This window comes from Neovison vison, chromosome 12, assembly GCF_020171115.1.
Source record: "Neovison vison isolate M4711 chromosome 12, ASM_NN_V1, whole genome shotgun sequence".
Classification (NCBI taxonomy): domain Eukaryota; kingdom Metazoa; phylum Chordata; class Mammalia; order Carnivora; family Mustelidae; genus Neogale; species Neogale vison.
In genome coordinates, this window is record NC_058102.1 from 48,886,892 (window position 1) to 48,910,218 (window position 23,327).

At 39.6% G+C, this 23,327-nt stretch overlaps 1 protein-coding gene across 1 annotated transcript; it reads left to right on the plus strand.

Moving 5' to 3' along the window:
- The first annotated feature begins 1,275 nt into the window (after positions 1–1,275).
- On the plus strand, positions 1,276–18,447 carry IL26 (interleukin 26). The gene is made up of 5 exons (XM_044227909.1): positions 1,276–1,538; positions 1,624–1,680; positions 1,853–1,987; positions 18,161–18,226; positions 18,313–18,447. The coding sequence occupies exons 1-5, from the start codon at positions 1,368–1,370 to the stop codon at positions 18,397–18,399; spliced, it is 516 nt and encodes a 171-aa protein (XP_044083844.1). The 5' UTR covers positions 1,276–1,367; the 3' UTR covers positions 18,400–18,447.
- The last annotated feature ends 4,880 nt before the right edge of the window (positions 18,448–23,327 follow it).

A 23,327-nucleotide genomic window follows, 5' to 3' on the forward strand; every position in this document is an offset into this window, starting at 1 on the left:
TAGCCTGGTTGTCTTGATTTTGACATGGTTCTTGGATTCTGAGGCTCTGTTATCGACTCTGCTGAGTTTTCAGGCATCTCTTGCTCATGCCGGATTCCTAGTATTACCTTGCACAGGTACTTCATTAACTCTATGCCTGCTAGGCTTGGTGGTCTGTCTCTGCTTCTCATTATATAATTCTGGGCTATGCCCATTTCCTCTTGGGGCTGCTACCTCAAATGAATCATACCTACCACCATAAGAAGAACTGGGACAAAACTGAGGACAGGATTCTCGGGAGCTTCTGCCCCCTAATATTGAGCACTGTCTTTGTATAGGCAGAGCCTTGACAGAAATTTGTTGATGAAATAATTTTTTTTAAAAAATGCAGTTATAATAGCATTTCATGATGTGAAAAGGAAAGTATTCAGTGAACTAATATTGGATACTTCTTTAGAGGAGGCACCATGGAAGGTGCAGAGGAATCAGAGATGGAAAGTTTGGGTCTCTTTCCTTAAGAAATGTACATGCTATTCAAAGTCTAGAGCTTGAGGGGAAGTCTGGGTGGTCATTTTGGAAAGAGATGATAGAGAATTTACTATCTGTGCCAAGCAAATCTTGACTATGTTAAGGGAGTTATAATTTCTGAGCTGGAAAGATTCTTGAGAAAAATTGGGAAAGTCCTCTCTTGGGTTTTGATGCTGGCTGAAGAATGGTGGTCCCTGAGGGGAGAAGGGGATCCTGGAGAAGGGCTTAGTAAGGGAGATGTGTAAAGCCCATATGAATTCACGAGCAGGTTTCCCAGGGCTGTCCATTCTACCTTTGGTTAATTTTGGGGGTGGGATATTGGTTAGGGAGGTTTGTGTTTTTTGTTTTTTGTTTTTTTTTAATATGGCAATTTTATTTTATTTTTTAAAAAGTTTTATTGTGTTATGTTAGTCACCATAAAACACATCCATAAAAATACATCATTAGTTTTTGATGCAGTGTTCCCTATGGGAATTTAAAAAAATCACACAGCCTCCTGGAGATTAGTCTCTTTTACTGGCTTAGCAGGACTTTTAAAAATAATGAATCTGTTGTGATATGCAACTGAAATTCTGACTTCTTTTTTTAAAGGGGGGGCCCCAACCTTACCAGTAAACCTGAACTTTTTCTTAATGTCACAGATGCTGTGGTCAAAGTAGTTTTGGTTATGAAGCGAGCTCTAAAAAAATAGAACAACCAAAGGGATCTTCCTCTATAGACACTGAAAGTTATCTACCACAGCATCTCATTGGTGAGGTGGACTTGAGAGCTCAAGTAAGTAGGTTGTCCAATCATCTAACCAGCACAAGGAACTCTCTGGCTGCTACCAGTGACACGAGCCCTGAGTGGGGTGGAGGGAAATGCAGGTGAATTGCATTTGGAGGTCTGGGTTGCTGTTTGCTGTTCTGTCTCTTGCCTTTGCCAAGCACAAGCCATCTTCCTCCACGAAAGGTTGTTACCCAAGGGGAACACTGTCCCAAGCTGTTGACACACTGTACGTCAAGGCAGCATGGCTCAAAACAACGATTCCAGTAAGTATTAGGCTCTGCTTAAGATAATGGCTGAAAGGACATTTGTCATTATGGATGAAACTTATTTCCCTTTGTTTTACTGTAGGAAGACCGCATAAAAAACATACGATTATTAAAAAAGAAAACAAAAAAGCTATTTATGGTAAGCCAGAGGGTTTTTGTCTCTTTCATTTTTCTACTTGTCCGATGCTTCCTCTCCAGCATTTTAATTTTTCCAGATAGCCATCAGGTAATAATCGGGCGTGTGTTTCAGCGACATTTTACCAAAGCTCTTCATGCTTTACCTTAGGCAATTTCCTATATGTCATTTACAGAAAAACTGCAGGTTCCAAGAACAGCTTCTGTCCTTCTTCATGGAAGATGTTTTTGGTCAACTCCAAGTACAAGTCTGCAGGGAAATACATTTTGTGGAAGAACTTCACAGTCTTAGGCAGCTGTTGAGCCGCTGTGTAAGTATATCTATCTGGCAAATATGGTGAGTTTGAACCTAGAAACCTACCTAATAAATAGGAAGCTATCTCTGCCCCGAAGGGTGGGTAATAGGGGCTTTCTAACTGTTGGCTTGTGGTCCCAATGGACAGTTTATCATCAGTGAACCGGCATTGAATAAATATGTAGCAGGTTTCTTTTTCTTTAAGTCTTTCCTTCCATCCTTCCTTCCTTCCTTCCTTCTTTCTCATACTGATGAGGGCTTTTAGATTACTTTTTTCTTAATTATCTTTTTTTTTGGTGACTCCTTTTTTAAGGCATACTCTCCGTCAAAACTTTAAAAAAGGGTGGTATGTCTTCTTTGGGACTTAAATGACATCATGCTATGGTATGGTCACCATCGGTCACCACAAGCAATGAGGAATTCATTAGGAAGGTAAAAGTGACCATATTTCTCCATAAACATCCACAGTAATAAAGACCAGTACAGAAAAATGAAACCAAGCGCACCAAAATAATTAAGCCAGGACACGTGCAGTAGTAGTTGACTTGCCTCTGTGGGGAGTGGTGGATCTTTTCCGTGAACTTGTTCGGGTCCAAGGATGCTTTCCCAGGCTCTTGTGACTGCACTTTGCAGGAGGTATAAGGATGGAATGGTGATGATTGCTAGGTTGCCAGATGGAAACAAGCTCTCCACTCTAGAGATTATGGTCATTGAGACGTAAATGCTGGGCAGTTGGAGGCGGATTTTTATTTCTTAAGAGCTAGAATGTCTTTTCCTTGTGGTCCTTAAAAGTGCTCCAGATCTCAAGTTGCAGACCAAGGCACAGAGGCATTTTATGTGGGTGAGCTGGTCAGTTAAGTAAAGACTTTCAATGAATTTGCCTTCCCCTTTGCTTTGGTTAGTTTGTGTTTAAGTTATGTCCTTGTTTGAGACGGGGGTTGCATGGTCTTCCATAAACTCTCTTATTCCATCCAGAGAAGTGCAATGAGAAAAATTACAAACTGGACCTTTGTAGAAGACAGCAAATGCTCTGGGCCAGCTCCCTTGCCTAAACCAGGGGAAAGAAACTTACTTTTCTTTAGCTGTTTCTAGTATATGTGCTGCCGAAGCGAGCACTCTTTAACTGTTTCTATACTTGAGCTATGAGGTCATCTTATTAAGACAGTGAATGGTATAAATAGTCTCTTAAAAGTAAGCTGAATTATCATATAATTTTATATTTCATCCCCTGCAACTGATTAAATCATAAGTGCTCCTAGTAGAGCATTTTCACCGCTAAAAGATGGAAGAGGGGAAGATCCCTTGAAGGACTTGATATAGGGGAAATAATGCCATGTAAGGCAGCCACTGTAAGCTAGAGTGAGTCTAAAGGAATAAGTGAGCGGCTCCCTGAATTTCAGTGTCTGGTGAGAGGCATCCTTTTCAGCCTGACTTTGTTTGTTTGTTTGTTTTGCCTTTTTTTTTTTTTTTTTTTAATGCGTTCTGTTTCTCTCCATGTTTTCGTTTGAACCCTGGTCCTCTGCGTAGGTGCTGGTCTTTGCATTAGCCATCCGATTTAATCTAAGGTTCTTTCAAAAGAAGTTGTTAATGATGGGGGTGGGGGGCACTAGAATAAATCCTTGCCTGGTACTGTAGTTGGTGTCTGGACATCTGGAACCCCGAAGCCATGTGTGTTTTCCCATCAATTCGGTTTCCTCCGCTCAAGTAGATTGAGAACACGTAATGAGCTGTAACAAAAACCAAGCAATGTTCTAGAGGAAAGATCAGAAAACATACAACTATCTAGGGATTCTGGTTTGCCTTGATTTGTTTTTGGAAAAGTTTGTTTTTGTTTTTGTTTTTGTTTTCTCCTGAAAAGACCTGTCAATCAAGACGCTTCTGTCCAAAGACATGTTTCTTTTAGGGATGCGGGCCACACAGCAGACGAGCCCCGGGGCACCCCTCGCCCGGGTTTGGCTGCTTACCAAGGTGGCTGGCACCTCCTTGTGGCCATATACGAGCATACAGCCAATCAAGCTCCCCAGGGCCACCTAATTCTGGGCTTTCCTTCTTACTTTCTCCCTCCTGAAGCCCACCGTTGCTAGCTCCAGTTAATTTGTCTCACAAACTGTGGAGGTTATGCCTTGGGGTAAAACTAACACTTCTGTGAAACCGAAAAGGAAAAACCAGAGGATGAGCCGGAGCTTTGGAAAGCCTTCTCAGACACTGCTTTAGGGAACTAGGTGTTTCTTTGCGTTTAATCTTTTGACCAGTCATAATTTTGTATTTTTGATAATAGAAGCTGGTATCTGTTTCATACAAATTTACTGAGCATCTGCTCTCATGAATAACAAGGGAAGTGAAACAGACAAAATCGGACTTTTCTGAAAATGGTGTTGTAAGAACAAACAAAAACACAAAATGCCTGAAACCAAATGGCTGAAAGAAACGAGTTGGTTTTGCAAATTGACTTTTTGCAGGTCAGCTTAACAGCAGGGTGGCCTGCTTCTCTATTTTCTAGGTCCTGGGCTGGATGAGGAAGGTCAGTATGATTTGGTCTGTGCTCTCAGGAGGGGCAGGAATAATAGGGGAGAAGCTTGAATAAAAGCTTGATGGTATGAAAGGACACACCATATTCAGGAAGCTTCGAGTAATGAGTGGGAATGGGAAGTGGCTTGGGGAGTGGGAAGAGGAGGCTGGTTGGTTAGAGTTTAGCCAGGAAATGCTGGTGAGGGCCTGGTTAAGAAAGACATGATATCGCAGACCTCTTTGGTGAGGGTAGAGGGGTGGAGGGTGGAGGATGAGGCTCGAGGGATTAAAAACAATGAGAAGAACCTTGTAATAATGTGCCTGGGGTAAAGTGGTGCTCTGGTGTCATGGGGAAGGGAAAGGAGAGTGAGGAAGAGCGTAGAGTCTGGGATTAGGCAAAGGTTCTTACTTGGGGGGCTGAATCAGGGGCGGTTACTCATTAACAGTATAGAAGGAGGAAGCTTGGAGAAAGATAAGTAAGTAGCTTTAGATCTGCTAAAAATTTCAGAGTCCCATGCATCAGCATAATCATAAGACTAGTATGTACATTTTTCATATATATTTTGTGTGTGTTTAATATTTATGATGTACTTGTTAACAGTGTTGAGATAGAGTTGATATACAACTGAACATGTTTTAAGTGTATAATTTGGTAGATTAGACATGCATACACACCTCTGAAGCCATCACCACAATTAAGATAATGAATATATCCATCAGTCCCCAAACTTTCTTTGTGCTCTTTGGTGATTCCTTCCCTCTCTGTCCCATCCCTCTGTCCCCAGGGAACCACTGATCTACCTTTGGTCACTATAGATTTGTTTGCATATCCTAGAATTTAACATAAATGGTGTATGTGTTATATTCTTCTGTGTCGGTTTTTTTACACCAAGCATAGTTATTTTGAGATTCACTCCTGCTATTAGTGTATCAATCATTTATATTATATATTTATATATATAGTATTCCATTACAATGATATACTATAATTTACATATCACTTCACCTACTGTTGGTTATTTTTCTCCAGTTTCTGTCTCTCACAAATAAAGCCATTATGAATACTCACATACAGGTCTTTGGACAGGTATGTTCATTTCTCTTGGGTAGATACCTAGGAATGGACTATAGGTAGGTGTACGTCTTATAAAAAAGATGGCTAAACTGCTTTCTAAAGCAGTTGTACCATTTTACATGTTCATCAATAGTGTGTGAGAGTTCAGTATCCTTGCTCTTACTTGGTAGAGTCAATGTTTATAGATGCCAGCCAGTCTAGTTGGAGGGTGGTGTTATCGCATTGTGTTTTCCATTTGCATCTCCCCATTACTGAGGTTGAGCCTCTCTTTATTTGCCCGTTTACAAACAATGTATCTTCTTTGATTTTGATATTTTGCCCTTGGGAAAAAAATGAGGTTGCTTATTTTCTTACTGAGTTTTGAGTATGTGTCTTTTAAAATATATTCTGCATGCAAATCTTTGATCAGATATATAATTTCAAAATATTTTTTCCTGTTCTATGACATCTCATTATTTTAAAAGTTTCTTTTGAAGCGAGAAGATATTTTACATTTTTTTAAAAGATTTTATTTTTATTTATTTGAGAGAAAGCAAGAGAGAGAGTGGGGTAGAGGGGGAGGGAGAAGCAGGGAGCCTGATACGGAGCTTGATCCCAGACCCCAGGATCATGATCTGAGTCGAAGGCAGATACTTAACCAACTGGGCCACCCAGGTGCCCTGACATTTTACATTTGGATGATGTCCAATTTATCAATTTTTTTCTTCAATGAATCATACCTTTCATGCCATATTTAAGAAATTTCTATTTAACACAAGGTCAAAAGAATGTTTACTATGTTTTCATCTAGAATTTTTCTAGTTTTAGGCCTCACATTTAGGTCAATGACTTTTGCATCTATTGAGATGATCATGTGATTTTTGTCTTTAGGAGAACTGATACAGATTACACTAATTGATCTTTAAAGTTAAGCCAACTTTGGATTTCTGGGATAAACTCTATCTGGTAATAATGTGTTATCCTTATCAGGTATTGTTAGGTTCCATTTGCTAAAATTTTGTTAATAATTTTTGCATCTACATTTATGAGGGACATTAGTCTGTTGTTTTCTTGACTTGTAATATCTTTGTCTCATTTTTGGAATTAGTATGATGCTGGTCTCATTAAGTAAGTTGGAAAGTATTCTCTCCTCTTCAATTTTCTGGAAGGATTTGCATAGAATTGGTCCTTTGAAGCCATTTTTGAAGCCAATGGTCTAGTGAAGCCATTTTTGCCTAAAGTTTTCTTTATGGGAAGATTTTAAGCTAAATATTCTATTTTTTAATAGATGCAAGGCTATTCAAGTTATTGATTTCTCTTTTAGTGAGCTTTGATAGCCTGTGTTTTTCAATGATTTTATTCATTTCGTCAATTCTACCAAATCTTACCCACCAAATTATCTATGCTATTTTCTCACTATCTTTTTAATGTTTTGTAGAGTATAGGTTGTTGTCACTTCTCTCATTCTGAATATTGGTATTTTTTTGTCTTCACCCTTTTTTTTTCTAAACTTTTATTGAAATGCATCGATTTTACTGATTTCTGAAAGAGCCAGTTTTAGTTTAATTAATATTCTTTATTATCTTCTGTTTTGGTTTCCCTGATTTCCATTCTGAACTTTATTATTCCTTTCTTCTGTCACTTTTGAGTTTAATCTACTTTTTTCTTTCTGATTTCCTATGGTGAAAGCTCGGGTCACTAATTCAATGTCTTTCAGTGTTTTCTTAAGGTGGAAACTGAGATTATCAGTTTGAGGGTTTTTTTTTTTAATCTTTTCAGTGTAGCAATTCAGTGTTATAAACTTCCTTTTCAGTACAACTTTAACTATATCCCACAACTTTTGCTATGTTGTGTTTTATTTTTACTCACTTTGAAGTACTTTCCAGTTTCCTTTTTGGCTTCTTCTTTGATCCATCAGTTATTTGGAAGCATGTCATTCAGTGTCTATATATTTGGGATTGTTCCAGATGACTTTTTGATTTTGATTTCCAATTTGATTTTACTTTGGTCAGAGATCCTCCTTTATATAACTCAAGTCCTCTATTATATTTGTTGAGCCAAATTATGTGGCCCAGAATCTGGTTAATTCTGGTAAATATATTTTGTGTATTTGAAAAAGAGTAGATGTCTTGCTGTTGGGTGGGGTATTCTAGAAGTGTCCACTAGATCAATTGATCATTACTATTTTTCAACTTTTCTTTATCTTTGGTGACTTTCTACTTATTTTCTCAATTATTGACATCTCTGACATTAATTGTGGAGTCTTCCGTTTCTCTTTGAAGTTCTATCAGTACTCATGGAGCTCATATATTTTGAGGTTCTGCTATTAGGTGCACAAATATTTATGATTGCAGTGTTATCTTGATGAATTGGCCCCTTTATTTTATAAAAGTACCCTATTGTCCTTAAGAATATTCTTTGTTCTGAAACCTACTTTTTCTGATACAAATAGAGCCACTTCGGTTTTCTTTTGGTATTAGTATGATATATTTCTCTGTCCTTTTACACTTAAAAGGTGCTTTTAGTTAAAATGCTTTTTAGTTAAAGTGCATTTTTTTCCTTTTTTAAGAAATTTATTTCTTTTCAGCATAACAGAATTCATTGTTTATGCACCACACCCAGTGCTCCATGCAATACGTGCTCTCCTTAATACCCACCACCTGGCTCCCCCAACCTCCCACCCCCCGCCCCTTCAAAACCTTCAGATTGTTTTTCAGAGTCCATAGTCTTTCATGGTTCACCTCCCCTTCCAATTTCTCTCAACTCCCTTCTCCTCTCCATCTCCCCATGTCCTCCATGTTATTTGTTATGCTCCACAAATAAGTGAAACCATATGATAATTGACTCTCTCTGCTTGACTTATTTCACTCAGCATAATCTCTTCCAGTCCCGTCCATGTTGATACAAAAGTTGGGTATTCATCCTTTCTGATGGAGGCATAATACTCCATAGTGTATATGGGCCACATCTTTCTTATTCATTCGTCCGTTGAAGGGCATCTTGGTTCTTTCCACAGTTTGGCGACCGTGGCCATTGCTGCTATAAACATTGGGGTACAGATGGCCCTTCTTTTCACTACATCTGTATCTTTGGGGTAAATACCCAGTAGTGCAATGGCAGGGTCATAGGGAAGCTCTATTTTTAATTTCTTAAGGAATCTCCATACCGTTCTCCAAGGTGGCTGCACCAACTTGCATTCCCACCAACAGTGTAACACCATTTATTGAAGAGACTGTCTTTTTTTCTCCACATCCTTTCCAACACACGTTGTTTCCTGTCTTGTTAATTTTGGCCATTCTAACTGGTGTAAGGTGGTATCTCAATGTGGTTTTAATTTGAACCTCCCTGATGGCTAATGATGATGAACATTTTTTCATGTGTCTAATAGCCATTTGTATGTCTTAATTGGAGAAGTGTCTGTTCATGTCTTCTGCCCATTTTTTGACACGATTATCTGTTTTGTGTGTGTTGAGTTTGAGAAGTTCTTTATAGATCCTGGATATCAACCTTTTGTTTGTACGGTCATTTGCAAATATCTTCTCCCATTCCGTGGGTTGCCTCTTTGTTTTGTTGACTGTTTCCTTTGCAGTGCAGAAGCTTTTGATCTTGATGAAATCCCAAAAGTTCATTTTCACTTTTGTTTCCTTTGCCTTTGGAGACATATCTTGAAAGAAGTTGCTGTGGCTGATATCGAAGAGGTTACTGCCTATGTTCTCCTCTAGGATTCTAATGGATTCCTGTCTCACGTTGAGGTCTTTTATCCATTTCAAGTTTATCTTTGTGTACGGTGTAAGAGAATGGTCGAGTTTCATTCTTCTACATATAGCTGTCCAATTTTCCCAGCACCATTTATTGAAGAGACTGTCTTTTTTCCACTGTATATTTTTTCCTGCTTTGTCAAAGATTATTTGACCATAGAGTTGAGGGTCCATATCTGGGCTCTCTCCTCTGTTCCACTGGTCTATGTGTCTGTTTTTGTGCCAATACCATGCTGTCTTGGTGGTCACAGCTTTGTAGTAAAGCTTGAAATCAGGTAATGTGATGTCCCCAGTTTTGTTTTTCTTTTTCAACATTTCCTTATCAATTCAGGATCTCTTCTGATTCTATACAAATTTTAGGATTATTTGCTCCAGCTCTTTGAAAAATACTGGTGGAATTTTGATTGGAATGGCATTAAAGGTATAGATTACTCTAGGCAGTATAGACAAATCGATAAGAAAAAAGAGAAGAACAACATGGTCCTCTCAATTGATGCAGAAAAAGCATTTGGCAAAATCCAGCATCCGTTCCTGATTAAAACACTTCAGAGTATAGGGATAGAGGGAACATTCCTGAACTTCATAAAATCTATCTCTGAAAAACCCACAGCAAATATCATCCTCAATAGGAAAAAGCTCACAGCCTTCCCGTTGAGATCGGGAACACGACAAGGATGCCCACTCTCACCACTCTTGTTCAACAGTATTAGAAGTCCTAGCAACAGCAATCAAACAGCAAAGAGAAATTTTATTTATTTATCTGACAGAGGGAGAGAGATCATAAGTAGGCAGAGGCAGGCAGAGAGGGAGGGGGAAGCAGACTTCCCGCTGAGCAAGGAGCTAGATCCAAGGACCCTGAGATCTGACCTGAGCCAAAGGCAGAGGCTTAACCCACTGAGCCACCCAGATGCCCCTAAAGTGCATTTCTTATAGGCAGCACATATTTAGGCTCTGTGTGTTTATCCACTCTATCTTTTTATTGGTAGGTTTAGATCATTTATTTTTAAGTGATTGGGTTTTAATATGGTTGGTGTTGAATCTACCACCCTGCCTCTTCTTTTTACCCAGCCTGTTGTTGGTTCCATTTCCCTCTTTTTCTGGCTTCTTTTTGATTGATTTTAAAAATGATTCCATTTTATCCCTTTTGTTTACTTAATAGTTATAACTCTTCATGTTCTGCCATTTTTGAGACTCTTCATTCCTTTGCGTAGAACCAGGTTTCTATCTGGCATCTTCCTTTTCTTTGAAGGATTTCCTTTAACGTATCTTGGAGTAGAGTTTTATTGGGGATTAATTCTTTCAGATTTTTTCTTTCCTCCTCTTTTTTCTTCTTCTTGTTATTTATTTATTAAAGATATTGGGACATTTGCCTTACAAAGTTTCTCATAGTCTGTATTTTGATGATTGAATTGTCATAGATTCATTCAACTTTTTAAAAAATTTTCCATACATAGATAATTATGCATAGGTTCTTGATCGAATTCAGGCTTGATGTTTTGGCTGAATCAATTTATTTGTAGTTTTGTGTATTTTTCATCAGAGAGGCATATTGTATATGGCATTTATATTTACCATGTTAGCAGTCATGAATTATTATAATTATATTTATAATTATAAATATTATAATATATAATATATAGAATATATAAATATATAATTATAAATAAGTATATAATCATAATAAATAAATGAATATATAATTATATTTGTATTTATATTATAAATATAATTAAAATATATGATTATAAATAAATAATATAATTATAATTATTTTATAAATATATATTATATAGTTATTAATTATAGTCATATATAAAAATAAATATAAGTAAATAAATAAATCAAATATGTATAAAAATAAATATTTAAAAATGTATGAATATAATACATAAAATATATATAATTATATAATTGTATATATAATATATTATTTATTTATATTATAACTTAAAATATTATATTTATATTATATATTTATAAGTTTTAAAATACATCATGTTTAATAAATATATAATACATAATATAAAATATATAAATATATAAATAAATAAAAATATAATAACTGAATATATAAAAATAAATATATAATATATTAATATAAGTATATTGTATTATAATTTAATATATAATTTTATTTTATAAATATATATCTAATAGTTATTATATATAATTATATACATTTATAAATGATATAATTTTATAATTATTTTATGATACTTTACAAATTCTATTATACCTTCTTTATTTATAAGTGGGGGTAATTCTGTGAATATCACTTACCCCTTACTAGTTGGCTGTCTTGAGAGACTTATCATATAAAAAAAGCAGCACAAGTAGTTAATTATTTATCTTTATTTACCAGTTTTCAATATAAGGAATTGCTTTTCTAACATTCTTTCAGGGTGATCAATGAGCTGTTATTTTGTCCCAGTGTTATTATTAACTCATGGGCTTATATTATTTTTCATTTCTGAGGAGTCTTTCTGACTTCTGCAAGCTTCCTGCCTTTAGGGATTCTTTGTATGTCCACTAAGACTGGCATTTTATTGAGTCACTCCTAAGAGACAGCACCATGATAATTATCATGGTAGACCATTTGGTCTGGAAAAAAAAGACAAATTAAAAAATAAAAAGAGATGATACAACCAAGTCTGAAGTCATATACTGAGGTCAATATAAGACTTTACGTATGATTTTGTATTCTCCCAGAGGTTGTGAATATGCTGTACATGTTTATGATAGATGTAACATAATAGAACTCTTCAGAGAAAGAATTTGAGGTTGTTCTTTTGAGAAAACACTACAAACAGTTCTCTGCAGGACTGTACTGCATATAACTGTCTAGTCCTTGATGCCCATTTTTCATTTCCTCAGAATGATCAGTAGAGACAGATATTCCATTTGTGCTTTAGTGGTCGTACACAGTACACATTTGTATGATTATTCAAAACATGAGGAGATTGCAGTCACAATACTATGGATTGCATCTGTCTACCCAATTGCCTTTAACAAACCAAAATGCTCACCAATGCCCAGGACATGATTCTGTTCGGGTACGGAGTCAACCACCCCTCAATTAGACAGAGAACACTCTCGATAATGCAAGTCACACAGCGAGGTTTATTTCCAGCTAGCTGGGGTCCAAGTATCCGCCCGGCGCAGCGGGTTTCGACAAGGACCCTGAGCACTCAAAGCCAAGGGCTTATATAGCATTTTCAAGGCACTTCTTCATGGCTACATACATATCTTGTGCCCCACTTTGACAGGTTAACTTTGTTTAACCTTTTGCCACCCCAGCGTCACCCTGGCGGTTGAGTGAGATTTAGGTTGAGAAGAACTTTCACCTTAACTACATTTCCTTCTGCCTCAGCCTCCCACAGTTTTGTGGTGGGGAGGGCGACCTTTGGCCTCGAGGCACCGAGCCATTTGTCTCTGGAAATTGAGCCATTGAAGAGATGGCCTTTTTCTTGTAAATCACCAGGACATTTGCAAACCAAGGGAGATTCCTGTCTTGCAGGACTGTGATCTCTGCAAGTTAACTATTTGTTTTTCTTTAACATTTGGTCCCTGTAGCGCCATCACTTAACTGCCCGGGTGGTATATGATTAAGTTGTTTTTTCAGGTTTTAGCTACTTTCTCTTGTCTCACGTCACGTACGCCCTGTGGGCTGGTTAGGGATGCTCAGTAAAATGGCTTCCCGGCCTTCAAGATGGCTATTCTTATACTAACCCACTCTTACAATGCATTCTGTTATTAAACTAGGCTTTGTGAAGCCTGAAGCCATAAGCTGGTGCTTGCATTGTATTCACTGATTCATTCGTTCAATGAACATTTATTGAGCATCTAATATTTGCTGAACACTATTTCAATTAGCAACAATCGCACCTCAGATAAACCTCATTGGCTACCACAAGGCCACTGTGCAAAGCTACTGCTGAGCCCTATTCCAGTTGCTGGAACAACAAAAACTGCCAGGTAACATCTCTGTCCTTTTAGAACTCCTTGGAAATGCTTCCAGTCTCCACTTCTGCTGGGGGCTGGGTAGGAAGCAGATGCAGGAGGAGCTGGGGCAGGGCTGGAGGCTAGGGGCCTGAACGCAAGACCTGGACTCCAGCCATTTTAGGTGAGACCGGAATGGTGTCCAAATCATCTCTGCTCCTTTCAGTCTGGAGTACTGACCTTCCTCTGCCTACTTGTCCCTTCTTCCTGCTCCTGCCACTTTATATTACTTACCCTTCAAGGTGCAACTAACTGGTTTTCTTCTGGAAGCTTTCTGGGATCCAACAGTCAGGCTGTCTCTGCTGTCTTAGAGCAATTATATATATATATATATTTAATATATATATATATATTTTTAAATCACAGTATATATCACATAGTATTTACATCACTGTCTGTCTCATGTTGTGAGCCATCACTTGTGCCCCAAGGCTATTTTTATCTTGCAGGCTACCTTTAAAGATTAAATCAATCAGGATACCTGGGAGGCTCACTTAGTTAAGCGTCTGATTTTTGGTTTCAGCTCAGGTCACGGTCTCAGGGTCATGAGATCGAGCCCCATGAAATCCAGTGGGGCTCATTGCTTAGCAGGGAGTCTGCTGGAGATTCTCTCTCCTTCTGTCTCCATCTGTCCCTTGCTCATGCTCTTTCCTGTCTCCCTCTCTCAAATAAGCTTGAAGAATTGCCTGGTGTTAGTTGTTTCACGACTATCTCACACTTTTCTTTGAGCTCTAGTTATTCTAGTCCTATGACAAATGGCCTGGAGTCTAGATCATATCTGCTTTGGTCAAGTGTGTCAAATCATACAGCCATTCCTACAGTTAAACAACTACACACTGAAATAGAAGGTAAAGGAAATCGTTCCTTCAGAAATTTCTCTTTCCGGGGTGCCTGGGTGGCTCAGTGGGTTAAAGCCTCTGCTTTCGGCTCAGGTCATGATCCCAGGGTCCTGGGATCGAGCCCCACATCAGGCTCTCTGCTCTGCAGGGAGCCTGCTTCCTCCTCTCTCTCTGCCTGCCTCTCTGCCTACTTGTGATCTCTGTCTGTCAAGTAAATAAATAAAATCTTTAAAAAAAAAAAAAAAGAAATTTCTCTTTCCGAGGAATGTCATCTGAATTGTGACTGTAAAACCTGCCTGTTCTCCTGGGTCTGTAGACATGTTTACAACAGTGAAGAAAAGGAAACCTGGGTAGAATCTCTAGTAGGAGGTCATTTACAGTAAATGGAACTCTTGGCACCAGAAAACATCCCATAAACCAACACAGCCTTCATGGCAATGCCAGCAGCGGTAAGTGCTTCATGCTGTTACTGTTGGGATGGTCGTTGTTGTTTTGACAAACCTTCTTCTCTCCTTTCCTACTCTTCTTGTCCTTCCTTGATGGAGTGATGCCTTTCTTGTCCTTCCCACCCTGGTGTAGGATGAAGTTGGAGTTTGGAGTTCTCTGGGCATAGCCGTATTCAGCAGGAATAACTTATTGATATTTAACTTCTGTAATGTCCAGACTTTGGTTAGTTTCTTTGGCTTCCCACTTTCGGTGTTTAATCTTTTTTTTTTTTTTTTAAAGATTTTTATTTATTTATTTGAGAGAGAGACAGGGAGAGAGAGCATGAGTGAGGAGAAGGGCAGAGAGAGAAGCAGACTCCCCGTGGAGCTGGGAGCCCGATGCGGGACTCGATCCCGGAACTCCGAGATCATGACCCGAGCCGAAGGCAGTCGGCCAACCAACTGAGCCACCCAGGCGTCCCAGCTCCTGCATGCTTGACCCTGGGCCATGTGACTTGCTTTTGGGCTTTGTAGTTGATTCTTTGCATCTGGGAATTTGCATACAGTGCCTTGGAGTTAGGCAAGTTTTGATTCTCTTGATGACGTTCTCTTTCATTCACTTGCAAGATTTGGACCAACTACTTTTATATTAGACGATTTAAGGTTAGAAGGAATGAGCATCTAATCATACTCTCTATTTATAAATGGGAAGACTTCTCTAAATTCTTTCCATAGCTACGATCTTGGCTGAACCTAGACTTGGTTATTTCTAGAATTTTCTTTTGTAGTTCCAGTCTGAAAAACCAATGATTTTGAAGGGGCTGGGGGTGGGAGGTCGGGGGAGCCTGGTGGTGGGTATTATGGAGGGCACTTATTGCATGGAGCACTGGGTGTGGCACATAAACAATGAATTCTGTTATACTGAAAAGAAATTAAATTTAAAAAAATTTTTAAAAAGTGTACACACACACACACACACACCAACCGTGGGATTTCTTCTGTTTATTTTCACAACATCCATTTTGAGTTGAAATCTCTGTCTCTGTCTCTGCCAGTTGGCTTAACCCTTTGAAGCCATCTCCAGCATTTCTCTTCTGTAATGCAGAGCAGAGATCTTCGAGCTAATCTGTCTTTGGAACTGGATTTTGAATGTTTTCAACAAGAGACTGGCTTAGTTGGAATATATTTTCTAAGTTATGCTGGTTTTTTTTTGTTGTTGTTGTTGTTTTGTTTTGTTTTAGTATAATGGAGTGGTTTTAAGCACAGACTCTGGACGCTGTAATATCTGGGTTCAGGTCTCAGCTCTTCCACTTACTGTGTGAACATAGGCAGAATATTAACTTCTGTGCTTCAGTTTCCTAATCTGTAAAATGAGGATAGCAATAACACCTCTTTTATAGGATTGTGGGGAGGACAGAGAACATAAATATGGTCGGAGCCTTCAGATTAGTGCCTGACACCTGCTGACTATTATTATTTTCCTCTAACAATCTTCTCAGTATTTTTGTCTTCACTTGAAGGGGAATTGGGATAAAGGAGAAAGCTCCTGGACCTGCTAAATTTTTATCTTCTAAAGTGATCTGGTAGTGATCATTGATTTTCCTATCCACAACTCCTATTTAGTAACTTTTTGTTCATCATCATGTCTTTAGTGTCTAGCCCTAAAGGTTGACACACAGTAGGCCCTTCATCAACGTGTGCTTAATGAAGGAATGGATTCTTTCTGACTTTTCTCTCTGACATTGGTTACCACTGTCCTGGATCTGTCATGCACTGTTTTGACATCCCTGGATCTGGTCTGGGTTGAAATGTCTTCTTCTTTTTTTTTTTTTTCCTTTTTAAGATTATTTATTTATTTATTTGACAGATAGAGACCACAAGTAGGTAGAGAGGCAGGCAGAGAGAGAGAGAGAGAGGGAGGAGGAAGCAGTTTCCCCACTGAGCAGAAAGCCCGATGTGGGGCTCCATCCCAGGACCCTGAGAACATGACCTGAGCCGAAGGCAGAGGCCTTAACCCACTGAGCCACCCAGGTGCCCCGAAATGTCCTCTTCTTAATTCAGGTCTCTTATTACAGGGCAGTCTAATGCCATGATTGTGAATCCTGCAAACCAGACCTTTACCAGAACATTCTGCGTCTACAGCTCTTCTGTGCTTAATCAGGGAAGCCACCTGACAAGAAGGATCTCTTCCTTACTATGCAGGGTCTGACCTGAAAGCAGAGTCCCCATTTGGGCAGCTGTGACACCATCACCACCTTTATGCCCCATAATAGCATCTGGGATATAGCTGTCAATCATTTTAGTTGTCTCCTCTTGATAAGGAAGAGACTACATGCTGCCCATTCTCCCCGCTCTCCTCCTGATCGTGTTCTGGGCTAGAGGGACATATCGGTTGACATTGGCCTTGTTTTTATTTGTTTCAACAAGTGTTGTCATTTATTTGCTTCTATTTTGTGAGTTTTAATCATTATCTTTATTGATGTCCCAGGCCCTATTTTATCACTAGGAAAGGACCTCCTGTGACACCTTCAGCAAGTGACTTAACCACTGGGCCTTGGCTTCCTTTTCTGTAAATTGAGAAGAACTGACTTATACAATCTCTTTGGTCTATTCCAGCACTAAGCTTCTATGGGTAAACACTAAAGAGATAAATTAGATATTTTCACCTTTTTCTTCCATTTTCTTTAATGAAGCCTGTGGAAATGTGTGGGCACATAAAGGACAAAGTTAATGTCCTCCCACTTTAAATGTCCTCCCATTTCTAAGTGATTTCTGTGCTCAGACAGGGACTGGAAATTCACCTCCACAAAGGAGATAGGCCGTTTCTCCTGCCTGGCTACTAGCCATCTTCTTTAAAATGCCAACCTGCTCCTTCTCCTTTTGAAGAAACTAATATTTCCTGGTCCTTTCTTCTGACAATCAACACCTGAGTATTGTACTCTGCAATGCACATAGCAGACAGAGTGATTTTTCAAAAAAGGGAATTTTTTCTTGTGGTTCCCACATCTTCCATATTTCCTACATCTCCCTCCTCGGATTGGCCTCGCCAATTTGTTGTTCTTTTAGTTTCTGGGAAGCACTAAGCCTTTCTGCCTCAGGGCCCTTGCACACCTTCCCCTCTCCCTGAGTTATTCTCTCCTGTGCGCCCTCCCCAACAAGTGGGCTTTGACAGATAACTCAAGGCTCAAAGACCACAAGTTACCCAACACCCTCTTTCTTTTTTTCACTTCCTCATAAAACTTGATCCTTCTTATTTTTCAGATCTCAATTTAAATGTCATTTTTCAGAAATGCCTTCTCAGATCACTGCATTGAAAGTAGGTCATTCCTGTAAATTCTTTTCATAGAGCCCTAGGCAATACAAACACAGATTTCATTGTAGTTTGTTACTTACTGTTTTTAAATTGATTACCTGCTTATATATCTGCTTCTCCCATGAAACTGTAACTAACCTCGGTGATGACAGAAACCCAACTATTATTTACCTGCCAGTGCACACCTATGCCCAGGACATTATACCTGCTCACTATATGTTTACTGAATGGATGGAAAAGTATTATTAGAGCCTCTTCAATATTCTAATCTGTGTTTTCTGTTGATTTATTAGATTTCCTGTGCTTCCTCAGCTAGAGAGATGAAAACAATTACCAGAATGAAAAGAACATTTTATGGGGTAAGTATTTCAAGTCATTGTTTTTGAGTACTCTGTTTTTTAAAATGTGAAAATTTTCTGCTTTTATATCTTCACTTTATCTGCAGATTGGAAACAAAGGAATCTACAAAGCCATCAGTGAACTGGATATTCTTCTTTCCTGGATTAAACAATTCTTGGAAAGCATTAAGTAACGCAAGGAGCCAAATGCATGGATTGGATTGCTAATTTGGAATATAATGTGAACCCCTGGAAATACATTTGTAAGAGTCTATTTCTTTAAAAAAGTTTTTGTGCAAGTTAAATGATGCAGAATAGACTATGGGAATTTAACATAATAAAGTTCTGGAGATAGGTAAATTGTCACTAATATGTACGTTTTCTTTATTTTCAAAGAATGCTTTCACCTTGAACATGTTTTGTTATTCCCAAATACATTGTATAAACTTAATTTAAAGCTGTATCATCAGAATTAATTCACGTAATATTTGTGGAGGAAAAATGACAGCTTTCTGGGATACAATCTAATGTTATTGTGACTTACATAGATGTTATGTACATGATTATTACCTACTGAAGGATTTGATGGTTATCAGTTATGTCTGGTATGAACTTAGCTCCTAACGGATTTTTATTTTAATTAAGTACACTGTATTTCTTTCTCCTGGATGTCCTTTCTATGAGAGCATGCTGGAATTTCATGGAGTACAACGGGTGACAACCAGATCAGATCACGTAGGACAGACATGTAAACAAACTGCCTGGAAACGTTCACCAGGGAGGGCTTTGACAGATAACACAAGCCTCAAAGACCACAAGTTACCAAGCTGAGATGATGCTGGAGCTTGATAATGCTCTTTCCAGGTGCTGGGCACTTAGGAAAATCGATAGGGGTCAACTAAAAGCCTCAGTGCAGTTCAGATTCCTCCACAGGAAACCTATCGGTGCTTAAAAGCCTTCTTTGCTCAGCTAGCTCTTCAGTTAAATGAATAACGCGGCCTGAGCTTTGTTTTTGCGTTGCGTGGACTTGGCCTCTCAGCGATGGTGTGCTTGGCAAGGGCTGTTGCAGACAGCAGTGTATGGGATGGCCAGTTGGCTTCCACAAAGCATTCCTTGTGCCCCTGCCCCATGCAGACAAGACAATTGTCTTGTGTTGATTCGGTGTTTTGTGATAACATTAGTCACGGCTTCCTCCAGGCCTGTGTGGATTTTGGTACCTCTTCTTTTATTTAAACTAAATTAAAATGTTTTTAATTAAAAAAATTTTTTTAGAAGATTTATTTATTTGAGAGAGAGCATTGAGAGAGAGAGAGATCACAAGTCAAGGGGAGGGTAGAGGGAGAAGCAGACTCCCTGCTGAGCAGGGAGCTGGATTCAGGACGTGATCCCAGGACTCTGGGATCATGGCCTGAGCCGAAGGCAGAACCATAACTGACTGAGCCTCCCAGGCACCACTGGCTCCTCTTCTTTATTGCTTTCCCATCAACCAGTTCTTCTTTGCAATCATAAGGTGATTATTCTATTCACTAGGGACTACACTCTCTTGGATTATCTCATATTCCAAAATTACTTCTTTGTTCCCTGCTCCTTGTTCTCTCCACCTTCCCCATCAACACCCTGTGGTTCCATGTTTTATCTCTACTGGGGACTCCCTTATCAGACCAATCCACAGGGAGGGAAAGGTGTGGAGAGCAGAGGGGAATGGTGAGGGGGAGATGGAGGACCCTGTCTGCCTCTCACGCTATTGACCTAGGGCTTCCCAGTGCAGCCTTAGGCCAACAGTAATGGGAGGCCTACTTCGTTTGTTTGTTTATTTATTTATATTGAAGTATACTTGACACACAATGTTATGTTAGTTTCAGGTGTTTTGAGAAGCTTATACATTGTGCTATGCTCGTCACAATTGTAGCTACCATCTGTGTCAGCACACAATGCAATTACAATACATTTGATCATACTCCCTTTGCTGTGCCTTTCATTCCCAGGATCTATTCATTTCATAACCCACTCCCCTTCACCTATTTTCCCAATCCTCAACCCCTCTCCTCTGGCAGCCATCAGTTTGTTCTCTGTATTTAGTTATAGTTCTGTTTTGGGCACCTTACTTCCTTTTTTTTCTAAAGATTTTTTTATTTATTTGAGAGAGAGAGAGAGCGAGCACACATGCACACATGTGTGAGGAGGAGGAGGGACAGAGGGGGAGAGAGAGCACACTCCCCAACAGAGCCAAATGCAGGGCTTGATCTCACAACACTGAGATCATGACCTGAGCCAAAATCCAGAGTCAGATGCTTAATCAACTGAGTTACCCAAGCACCCCTGAACACCTTAATTTCTTGGGGAACACTTGGAAGAGCTAGGACCCTGGGGACAGGAATATACACCCTGGCTTTGCCATGGACTTGAGAGGATGTGGTGTACCCACTGTCCCCCTTTTAGGGCACCTTGTCTTCTACGAGACCAGTGCTCTAACCCCTGAGCTACAGAGCCTGGCACCTTGTCTTCTAGAGGCACCTTCACAGTTCAGTCTAACTGTGCTGCACTTGCACAGAGCCCGAGTCTCGAGTCTTCGTTACACACCATTCCTATGCTGCCGCCATACTTAGGGACTTCAGACATGAGAGGGGTTGTGAAATATTCGTTTGATGGTCAGCAAACTTTAGGTCCTTAGGAAAAAAATTAAAATTCACTTGTGCCCCCAAATATTTCTGGTGAATGAATTCAATGTTTTTGTTTGTCTACTTCCCAGAATCTTTGGTTTGGTCAAAATAGTTGAAAGCTTGCTAAACTCAGTCAGAAGCACTCCAGGAATGTGAAGGTCATTATCCAGTAAGAAACCAAAATCCATATGTTAGTGCCTATTCCCAGACTTTTTAAATGCCAAGGGAAAAAATGTGGTTTTGGTGTGTTTGACTAAGACTGGCATTCTGAAAAGGCAGCTAAGAACAGAGAAGTTGGTATCCTTCTGCATAGTGAGAAAAAAGTGTTTGGGGAGGTCACTGGGCTCTAGATGAAGAATTCTCTTGAGTTTACAGGTCTTACTCTGGACTCTGTCAGAACCAGAGATGGTTACATTTTGGGAAATGGTCATATACCCCCAAACTCCCACATGATGCTCTGTGAACCTTAAAACCATTTAACATTTATAGGTGGAGATTTCTTCCAATAGATCCTTCCTGGATCATCCTACCTCCCGGATGTAGCCTGGGAGACTACATTTCCTTTGAAAATGTGTATGCCAGCATATGATTAGAGCTAAAGGAGTTGCATCTGCTCTTAGCATGGGGTAGAACAGAAGAAGCCTGGAATACTAGTGAGCAGCTTAGAGTGGTGGGTAGAGCCCTCATTGAGGTTAAGAGACCCAACTAGTCCCAACTTCTTGCAGACCTCTGCCCACAGCACCAGATGGTCACCCATATGAAGTATCAACCCCCTCCCTAGCCATCCCCTCTCCCCTCATCACTGATCTAAACCACTTCTCTCCCACTAACATGCTTCTATTGACTTGTTTATTGGCTATCTCCACCATATGGGAATATAGGTTCTGTGGAGCAGGATGTTGTCTGTTTTGTTCCCTGGAGGATTCCCAGTGCCCAAAACAGGGCCCATATACAGGACTCTAACTATGCATGTGGTAAATGTATGGACCCAGGAGAGAATAGATTGAGGCCTTGATCCCACTGCTGTTAGGATGTATGGCCAATGTCAGGTCACTTCACTTCTTGGACCTCCATTTCTGGATCGGTCCCAATTGAAATTAACTACCACAGGTGATCTGTACTGGTGTCTGCATAATGAGGGATTAAGATTGTCCTTTACTCCAGTTCCACTCCCTCCTCTGGGTCTCACACACCTTCTTGCGTCTCTTCCCACCTCCTGCCTCCAGTACCATCCCCAAACCCCAGTTGGCCTGGTTAATTTCTTCTGATCCTTTAAGATTTCATTCAAACATTATTCAGAAGTTAATGGTTTCATACATGCTTTACTTCTTCACAGAACCTATCGTAATTATAATTCCTCTGTATATCTGTTTCTCTCACTAGATTCTCTTTCTCTGATTCATTGCACCTCTACTCAGACCCTAACACATAGTAAGTGCCCAATAAATATTTGCTGAATGAATATTCAGTGAGTAAAATATCGAATTAAATTAGATAGTCTCCAAGATTTCTTCTGGCTCTGGCATATCTCCTACTATAATTTTTATTGGTTGGTAAGAATCTTGAGGAATGTAATGTAACAGTGCTTCTTGACCTGAGTCCTCTAAGAGTGCCTATATTATTATTTGCATAACAATGGATTTAAATCAACTTACTATTTTACTTGTCCCCAGTAAAAAAGGTAACTGCAAATAAATATATGACTCTTAACTTGAACAGATACATTTTTAAAATATTTTATTTATTTAAACATTTTATTTATTTATTTATTTATTTGAGAGACAGAGTGAGTGTAAGCAGGGTGTGGGGTGGGGAGAGACAGAGGGAGAAGCCCACTCCCCAATGAGCAGGGAGCCCCGTTTGCGGGCCCAATCCCAGGACCCTGGGGTCATGACCCAAAAGAAAGCCAGATGGTTAACCGACTGAGCCACCCAGGCGCCCCTTAAACAGATACACTCTTAACTAATATATGTTCATTTGCATACCATGTAGAATCATCTTGCAAACCCCAGGCGGAATGTGTCTTACACATTGGGAAACACTGCATTATAATGAATTTCCACTGCCTCATTCTGGTCCAACTTAGAAATTAGAACCTGATCATTTTAACCTGCCCACAGATACCAGTGTAGAAAAAGTCAAGCCACGACGTTCAGGTTTCAAACTGGTTTCAGAGTTCCTGTCATTGTTTCCAGACACAGAGGCATGAAAGCACACTCACCCCGTCAGTCATTCCGCGGGGCTTCTGACTGGGGCTCTCCGCAGAGGATGCCGGGATAGCAGTATGGCGCCGCTCCTTCCTTCTGCAGCGTCTGGGAGAGCGGCAACAGCGCGGGGAGCCCTGGTGGATGCCTGGGAGGATGCAGCTTCCCACGGAGGGAAGCCCCTGTCCTTACTCACAGGGAGGCTTCTGGAGCGCTCAGATGTGTTATACACGTGGTGGCAACAAAAAGCGAAAGCTC